Here is a 9687-nt window from a genome sequence, read left to right on the forward strand (position 1 = left end):
AGTTTTGGGGTAAATGACAATCTGTTGTATTTGCTGTTTTCTTAATGTTTGAAATAATTGGTGTTTTTGTTTGGATATGAGGTGCCCCCCCAAAAAAACTCCTGCCTTAACAAGGAGGTGAATGATTAGATTATGAGAGCCATAACCTAATCAGTGTGGTGATCCACTGGGGTGGTGATCTGAAGGATTACCAGTTGGTAACTCTAGGCAGGTAGGCAAGGCTGCAGGAAGTGGGCCCCAGGGGTGTACGCTGGGGGTTATGTATTTTGTCCCTTGCTCCTCCCTCTCTCTGCTTTCTGGCTTTCAGCAGCTGACCAGATTTCCTTGGCCATGATGTTCTGCCTCACCTGAAGCTCAGAGCAATGGGCTGGGCCAATTCTGGAACGAAACTCTGAAACTGTATGCCCCAAATAAAATTTTCCTCCTCTAAATTTTTCCTGTCAAGTATTTTGGTCACAGGGGTGAAAAGGTGACTAACACACCCAGTATAAGCAAAGCCCTCTGGAGTCACCTACTCTGTTTTGTGTATGTATGCAGCTTTGTCCAAGGCCCATTCCTGGTCTCCTCAGGCTGGTGTGGTAAAAGCAGGAACCCCAGGAATTTTGTAAGGGATGAAAGAGGTGCTGAGCAGAGGTGCTGAGCAGAGGTGCTGCACAGTTGAGAACTGTGCTTCTGACTTCTATCTTTATTCAACCTGTATTATTAAAAAATAGAGACATACATACCAGAATTTATTATATAGCAAAAGTACAGGTTCACAATGCAATCAAAAGGGACTAAAAAGACATGTAGAATAGTTTAGATGTAAAAATAGAAAAGAATGTCCAAAGACCCAGTCAGACTGGAATATAATTTTAGGAATCACTAAAGAGTGAAGTGTTTCCAACTCAGTGTCGTGAGGATAGACTTGGTGGTGGAAGGTCTACTCGCATGGATTCTGAATGACAATCAGAAGATATTCCTTATCTATGGAGAGACATGGACAAAATTAATTCACCCTAAAATTATCCTTCATCAACATTTCAGCTAGACTGGGTTTTCTCTTCCATACGTCGCGTGGACCTGTGTAGACCAATGGCTGCACATCAGAATCACCAGGATACTTTAAAAATACCCTTTTCCTCAGGCTGGCTCCAGAGATTTTGATTTCATTGATCTGGGGTGGTGTCCCAGCCATGGATAATTTTTTAAAAAGCTCTGCAAGTGATATAAATGTGCAGCCAGGGAGAGAACACAGCTGTAGAAAAAGCTTTATTTAGTTTATGGGCAATTCTGATTTGATCGACGTACCATGCACAAGTGTGTTCTAGATTCTATGTAGGAGCCTGACTTCCAGCTATTTATTCACACTGTGAACTCAGTTCCTTCAAGGAAGGAAGGGTGCTGTGGCTGCTGTCTTCTGGTTGACCATGTAACAGTGCTTTACCCACAAAGAGGGTTCTGGCCCCATGGGACTTGGATCCACCCCCTACTCTGTCTCCAGGATGGAGGACTTTCTGCCACTCTCCAGAAAGTCTGAGTGCTAAGTTCACCAAAAAGGGGAATTACAGCTAAATTCTTTTGATTACTACTAATAAATCCAAGTGGGCAAAATTCAAATTGCTCAAAGGTCAAATAAATTGCTAATTTCATATGTTTTTCAAGTTGAAACCTCAAGATTCAAACATCTCCATTTTGTAATGAAAGAATATTATGTTTCATACTGTATGTTAAAACCTGTACTCCCTATTCTTTGAAACAAGGCTTTTAACCAGTCAAGAATAAAGAATCTTTACATATGAAATGAAATGCCAAATTACCTGGAGCTACCATGATTTCATGTTTCTTCGATCTGATCCTGAGAAAAGTGAGGTCATTCTGAGGATCGATATCACGGACGGTGCTCTTGGCTTTCACCGTCAGCTGATGGAGAAGACCTGCATATTGAACTGTTGTCGAGTTGTCCAAGGTGGTTCGGATTGGAATGCCTATTATGAGATTTAATTTTGGGTTATTTTTTTCTGATTATAAAAGTAAAATGCACATTGGAAAAATATTGGGAAACGTTGATAATTGCAAGAAGAAAGAAAAAATGACGGCTGACATTGCTCACCGGTATCCATTTCAGTTTATTTCCTTTCAGCCTTTGTTTGTTTCTGCAAAGATTTTTTAAGCATAGTTAAGTCAAACCATATTTACAAACTAGACTTGCTTTTTTCTTCATTTAAGTTATAGCATACAAGCTGTCTTTGTTGACAACATCATCACTATTATTTTCAATCTCTGCATGCTTTACTATTTTATGCATATATCGTAATATAAACAATCCCCTTTTGTTTGGTCACTTGGTATATTTTTTATAGCTAATGATGTGATGAATATTTTTTGTGTATGAATCATTTGGAAGCTGTTTATTATTTATTTCAGTGCTAATTTAACATGTTTTTATATAAAATGCATGCCCCCAAGCATCCTATCTACAGCAAGTCTGCTTTGAAAAACTTGGTCTGTGACATGGTGTTAGTCTTCTTCCCCGAAATCAGAAACGGAAAGGGATATCACTGTGTATGAGATCAAAAGGGATTCTCACAATTTCTTACTAATTCCTCACACAGTATTCTAACATAACACCTTACATTTTATGTTAGAAAAATATGGGGACAAAGATACTGTACTTTTGTGGTGTGCTCCCTGGTTTTGCACTTATTCTTTATTTAAATACTAATAAAATTGGCTACTTGTTAGCTTTGTTGTTCTATTATGGTTTAAAACACAATCTATTAATTTACCAAAGAATTCTAGCTAGAAAATATGTACATATAATTCAGTTCAGTGCATATCAATCTAGCTCAGTCGGGGCCACCCAGGGTTCAAGGCCCATTATGCAACAATACTGTAATAGGTGTTTTACAAATATTGTATGTAATCAAAGATAACCTTCAAAGTATTTTAAACTGCCAGATAAACAGGAATTTCCAAGATTTGATTTGCAAGTGTGTCTTTATTTTAGAGAACACAGGAAGAGAATTTGGGATTGTGGTCAAATTCCTTAGGTAGCTGAATTAAGGCCAATAAACAAAAGAGTTGAACATGGCTCTTAGTTTTCCTTCAGAAAATGTAGCTCGAAACTACTAAACAAGATGAGCACTTTAAAGAGTGGAAGAATATTACAAACTTAGGATTTTATCAAGTTTTCATGAAACTGCTGGAAGCCATGCACTTTGACTTTGAAACGGACCAACCTCTTTTAAAGATAATCACTATCTCCAAAAAGATTGCACTAAACTTTATAAGGACAGTATTTACAGGGACTCCTATTCTCCTGTTAGGTGTTACATAAAACTATTAATTTCTGAATTGTTATTTGTTGGCCACTCTTCCCCTGAAAGGTGGTTGGTGATTGTCTTTTACACTTGAGGGAAGTTCACAAAGCATGGATCTTTAACAAGCTGGAAACAGAACATAGCCAGCCCTCAACCTTTGAGAACTTTCTGAAAAATAGTTTTATTTTGCATCCTAAATACTCACTGCCTATGAAGTCTGCATTGCTCAGTGTCAAAACAAGAAATACAACCAGAATAAATTATTTAAAATGTAGATGACAAGATTATGAATCAAAATCTCAGGCCTACTTAGTTAGTCTGTTCATGCCCCAAGTCAATAAATAAAATAGCTAGCCTTTCTGAATAATAAGTGCCCACTATGGAAACACCTGGGAGTTTTTCATATACACTACAGATACTTGAAAACAACTGAGAAATATTTATTTGAGCTCCTGCTTGGTACCATGCAAGGTAATTAAAATAATTTAGTAAAAAGTAATTTTAGCACGTGATAAAATTCACTCACTTCCTTTCTGAGAAGTAACTGCTGTGTCCTGGGCATCTCTCTACAGGAGTTCTAGGCCAGCTCAAGAATGCATGTGTTTGTGTTCATGATCTGTATAAAATGGTATCATTGTTTGATTCAGCACAAGTAAAGCTAAGTGATCATATTAGTGACAGTCAGTTCAATGAATGTCACTTAGACAACACACCCTCCCGACAGGCAGTAGGCTGCCCCAATCTTTGACTCTCAGAAAAAAAAACTGCAATGTATGTCATCTCACAGTTATTTGTATGTGTAGGATAAACTCCTAAAATGGAGCTTCTAGAACAAAGAGCATGAACATTTTAAAATTTGATACTGCTGAATTTATGGAACTACTTTGAAATATGACTCTATATGATCCCAGTAAGCTTGTACTCATTATTTTATTAGTTTGTCATTTTCAACCATACATTTGTACTTTGGTTGATAGACTGTATTTCAAAATAAAAGGAATTGGCTGAGTGGCTGAAAAAATCTAATGAAATTCAAATGATTCATTGTTAGAAATGTCAAGAATATTTAAAATTAAGAGCCCACAGCAATCATGTTTATATACATAAGAATGTATGATAGGTATGACTGCCTGGGAGATATTTATACTCACCACTATCTATTGCAATGATCAGGGTTTCCATATTATAAACAATGGATGCTTTTATAAATGGGAAACCAATGCTAACAATTAGTCTAATCAAAACCTATACCATACAGCATTAACAAACTGATAAGTCTACTGTCATGAAGAGTCTATGTTTCAATAACAGTGAAACAAAGGACTAATATTTAGCAAGCTACATGATGAGAATGAAATGGATAGACATAGGACCTCTAACCACAAATGCAATCTGAAAATGTGTTCAAATGCTTTGTCTGTAATTAGTAGACCAAAACCACTAGTAGAGAACAAGACACAAACACCGTCTTGGTTAAGTATTTTCAATATGAATTTCACATGATTTCTGAAAGCTGCAGATCTGCATTCGAATAGATGGCACTTTTATCTAAAATTGAATAGGCTATTGAAATTGAGTATTTTATTACATTCTGGTCACACTACTTACACGGTATGCTATTAATAAATATCTTCATCATATACTGTGGTTACTAATGATCTGACCATAAAAATAAGCCCCTAGTTTATATTTTGGATAAAGGTTAATTTGACTCTCAGGTGAAAACTGAGTATCCAGCAATCTTGAAAAGTGCCCTGAATCCTTATGCGTCCTAGTAGAGGTTAATTAAAAGTTAATGGCTATTTAAAATGTTATTTTACTGCCTTTTTATGAGAGGAGTTTTGATTGAGATACCTCAGAAAAATAAAGTGAAATTTGCTTTTTAAGTTCCACTACTCAGAGATAACCCCTATATATAACATATGCCTACCGTTTCTTCCTTATTTAAATGCATGTGTGCACTGGCTACATAAATGATTAGAAAGAGTTGGCAACTGCATCGTTACCTGACTTTTTCATCTAATACTTTGAGTGGCTCCCCCAAATCCTCAAATATCCTTGAACATTTTTAATAGAGTCATGTTCATTAAGCAGCTAATACATAGTTACTTAAAAATTTCCCCTGATCTGAGACAGCTTTGTTTTCTTATTTGTCTGTTTGTGCGTGTTGCATATGATGCCTCAGTGAGTACCCTTATAATAAACCTTTCTTCACCACTCCTTAGGGTATTTCCTAGGAGAGGGATTACAGATCCAGGGTGTGGATATTTTTCAGACATCTGATGCATATCATCAGGATTATGTGCTTTAAGGTTAAGATCTGCCAACAAAGCAGATGAACTGCTTTGGGTGCCACAGAAGAATGATGAACTGGCCTGGGTGCCACAGAAGAATGCACTGGGTTCAAGTCCAACCTAAATTTCAGAAGAGGACCTTATTTAGAAATAGGGTCTTTGCAGATGTAATGAGTTAAAATGAAGCCACTTGGGATTTTGGTGGGCCCTAATTCAATATAATTGGGCTCCCTGAGTGTAAGCAGAGACAGAGGAGAAGGCCATGTGAAAGGGAGGCAGACTTCAGTGATGTCTGTCAGCCCAGCCCGGGGAACATTGAGCATTGGCAAGAAAGGCTCCTCCTCTGGATTTTTCAAAGACAGCACAACCCCATGATATTTTGGTTTCAACTTCTCACCTCCAGACTAAGAGATAATAAATTTCAGTGGTTTGAAGCCATCGGTGTGTGATACAGCAGCACCTCTATGAAATCATGCAGATAGCACATTCAGGGAGTGTGACACAGCAGTTGCAAATACTTGGAAATAAGCAGTTTAGCCAGGTCTAGGAAATAGGGCTGAACCACTTGCTAGAAATATGTAACACACTTCTTGACTTCTCTGTAGAAATGATCCTAAATCCTCTCCCCCTCTGGTTCTCAGGCTGAGTGAATTTATTGTAGTCATATTTATTACATGTAGTTAGCACTGTGGAATTTTTTATTTTGTAGAACAATATTTTTGTAAAAATTAAATTCGCACACTCTCAGAATTACTTTATTACAATTCTGTTAAGTATTGGCTATTGTTCTGGGGACTTGGCAATTATTATCTCATTTAATTGTCACAACCACCATGAAAGTAGGTTATTTTCCATTCTTAACGGTAAGGAGTTTAAGCAGACTTTCAGTTGGTGGTTGCACAATGAATATTTATTGATGGATTCTACCAGGCCCTGACCTGGTTATATGCCAATTGTATGGTTGCACCATGAATTATGTTAAGTAGCTACTCTTATTTCAACTCATGCTCTGGAATTTCTGGCACCTCTTCCCCTTACAAATGCCTTACAGGCTCCTGATGGTTTCATTGCTAATTCAGGCATTTGTAAGGGGAAGAGGTGCCAGCTGGGCATGGAACAGTGTGGCAGGGGAAACGCTGTGCGGAGTCTTAATGAGGATAATGCAGTGAGAGCAAGTTCCTGTCCAGTCTCCAGATTTCCTAGTTGGAAATGCACTGGCTCTTCTTATACTATATCCACAAAGACTACTCGATAAATGATATTAAAATGAATTCTCAAAGTTTTTTTTAACGAAATTTGGTAAAGAAATAATTTCATTCAAAATAAAGACGGAAACTATGAACTCTTCATAATGTTAAAACAAAAGCAACCTGCTGGTTGTGATATTCTCCCTGACCTCAACATGATAGGTTTACTGGCACTCAGAACTGATGAAAGAAAATTACTAAAGCTTTAAAAAGCAGACAATCTACAGTGTTTCTTAGGAATATATAGGTATTTTTAGATGTTCATATTTATAGCCCTAGCTCTTAGCAGAGTGCTTGGCATCTAATATATACTCAATAGATGCTTGGTAAGTAACTGCTTTAGCTAAAATATACAAAATATGCTTTTAATATCTAATTCAAAGATGTTTGCCATAAATTTTGCAAAGAAAAAGAGGTTCCTGCTTGGGCTCCTTTGTGTCAAGAAGGCAGCCTGTGACATATTTACCTTCTGCATTTACAACCATTGTTCCAATAACCCCTTTATGGCTCTGGATCCTCTTTAGAGTTTCTTCCACCTCTGCCTGGAAGAGATTAGGGAGGCAATTAATCAAAAGGGTCTTTGGGTTGACTGACACCAGTCCTAAGGAGAATGATGTGTGCAAGGATACCCTTTCCACCATCTCTGTACTAGATGCTGTCATTTCAGATTTTTAAAAGTCGGCTTGAAAGTTGTAAAGTCCCCCACACAAGCCTGTATAAGATCCCCTCTTCCTGCCTACAGCCCTGAAAAGTTCATGGGCTTGAACCCCTCCAGAGACACAGAGCTTACTGCCTCACAAGAACTCATTTTATTTGTCCCCATATGATACCGAAGAATATTTTATATTGCAAAGAAATCTTCCCTGGATCATATTTCACTTGCCGATCTTTCTGTAGTCACAAAAATTGCTTTTCTATTCTATAGTCCTTTAAATATTTATAGAACTACATCATGTCCTCCCTCTGTTTAAAAAAAGCCTTTAATGGGAAATCTATTGGGGGGGGTTCATTCAAATGATCACATTTACAGAAGGGTGTTCTTTGAAAACAACATGTTTCAGGATTTTCTTGATAATTAGATCTTGAGTCTTGATACAAGCTGAATGTTTAACTTGTAATGTTCAATGTAATGCACAATTACATCCCAACCTCATGAATGAATATTAAACTCTTCTATTTGAAAAATATATTTAATTTTCTTGAAGTTGTAGATGGACAGAGTTCCTTTATTTTATTTGTAATATGGTGCTAAGGATCAAACCCAGTGCCTCTGCCACTGAGCTACAGCCTCAGCCCTGTTTGAATATATTTTATGCAGCAATCCTATTATATGTTTTCTTCCTCTCTAGACATACAAAATTCAAGAATAATCTTTTCCAAACCTGCACATGGTAGATTGTATCTACCATTTTTCTGAGCAATCACTGGATATTCTGGAATCAAACAGCATTCTTCACAGTTTCTTGATGAAGATTTATTATACTTTTTCCCGCCAAGACCATACAGGTGAACATTTTGTTACTTTAGATCAAAAGGTGGTTTCCTTTTCCACTTTAGTGGGTCTTGATATGTTCCCTTTTCCACCACATTCCAGGTGTTTTCTACATTTCAGGCATTATCGCATTAAATTCATGATTTTTGACGTTACGAATGCTATCTATTACTCACCAATCCTGTTCTTTATCCTCATTGCCAAAAACTGAAGTAAATGCATTTTAAGAGGAAACTATTCATCACTGCCATGAATGGAAACCTGGTTATCATTTGTCATAAAAGAATAACTGTACAACAAACGGAAAAGGGCATATTATTATGTTCCATTGCAATGGAAGTTCTGAGCTAGTGGTCTGCTCTTCAGATGAAAAATGGAAATTACCAATGATAGTAGTCTTAAGGACCTGATAGTGCCAGAAAGTTGGTCCTGTGTACATTCTAAAGACACACACATGTGTGTCTCACAGTATGACTCACTCTGTTATCTGGTATTTCTGGACCATCTTAAGTTGCAATGGATGTTTGCATTTCACTTTGGGAAACTGCACTAAAGCCTAATAACTGTATAAGGCTCAATAACTTATTACATGTCTGACCTTTAAGACAATGTCCACACTACTGACAACCAGTCTCCTGTTTCCCTCTTCTCCTTTACTTCATTCACTCTCAAACTCTCTGCTCTTCCCGGCCTTTCCTCTCCTCCCAGTGTTTCTCTTCTGCTTTCCGAGTCCTGCTGGTACAACTTCTTGGTCCCCACTGCCACCCCCTTTTCACTCCTCTTTTAAGTCCATTTTCTTTCCCCTCCCTACATTCCTGTTCTCTCTTTCTTGGCTGGGGAGGGGAGGAGCTATCTCTCCCTCCCAGTCTCCCCCTCCTCTCTGTGCGCTTCTCTCCCCATCCCACCCTCCCTTTCCTCGCAGCATCTCATTTCTCCTCTGCATCTCGCCTCCGCCCTTGCGAACTTTACTGGCTCCCGCTTTTCTCATCCCCCCTCGGCCTTTTCCACCTCCTCAGCCTCTCTCTCCTGTCTACGCGCCACCTCCAGACTTTAACCCCCAAGGCAGCGTCCCCTCATCTCCACACCTCCCCCTCGGCGGTCTCCCTGCGCCCCTGCACGAAGCCTCCGGAGCCCCAGCGTGGCCGCGCCCCGGGAGCCGGGCCGCGAAGTCCCTGCCCGGGCGCCGTGGGGGCGGCGGGGACGCGGGATTTACCATTGCAGCGGCGGAGACTCGGCGCTCAGTCAGCCACCGCCGCCTCCGCGGATGTCAACAACGCTTCCAGCCGTTGCCAGGCGACGAAGGCGGAAGCAATCTCCCGGAAGAGAGACGGAGTGGTCGGCGTCTCTCAAGG

General features: G+C 38.9%; 1 protein-coding gene across 1 annotated transcript; it reads right to left on the reverse strand.

Moving 5' to 3' along the window:
• Nucleotides 1-718: 718 nt before the first annotated feature.
• Dynlrb2 (dynein light chain roadblock-type 2) lies at nucleotides 719-9662 on the reverse strand. Its single transcript, XM_015496042.2, has 4 exons — nucleotides 9549-9662; nucleotides 7310-7385; nucleotides 1800-1967; nucleotides 719-966 (listed from the first exon to the last, which is right to left on the reverse strand). The coding sequence occupies exons 1-4, from the start codon at nucleotides 9549-9551 to the stop codon at nucleotides 923-925; spliced, it is 291 nt and encodes a 96-aa protein (XP_015351528.1). The 5' UTR covers nucleotides 9552-9662; the 3' UTR covers nucleotides 719-922.
• Nucleotides 9663-9687: the final 25 nt, after the last annotated feature.

The sequence above is a fragment of the Marmota marmota genome, unplaced genomic scaffold, assembly GCF_001458135.2.
Source record: "Marmota marmota marmota unplaced genomic scaffold, marMar, whole genome shotgun sequence".
In the NCBI taxonomy this organism is placed as follows: domain Eukaryota; kingdom Metazoa; phylum Chordata; class Mammalia; order Rodentia; family Sciuridae; genus Marmota; species Marmota marmota.

Excerpts from the sequence above, each read along its gene's own strand:
- Dynlrb2 (XM_015496042.2), bottom strand. Across the intron at positions 1,968-7,309 it reads AATGGTTGTAAATGCAGAAG|GCATTCCAATCCGAACCACC; the intron begins GTAAATATGTCA and ends ATCTCATAATAG. Across the intron at positions 967-1,799 it reads TGAAATCATGGTAGCTCCAG|ATAAGGAATATCTTCTGATT; the intron begins GTAATTTGGCAT and ends GTCTCTCCATAG.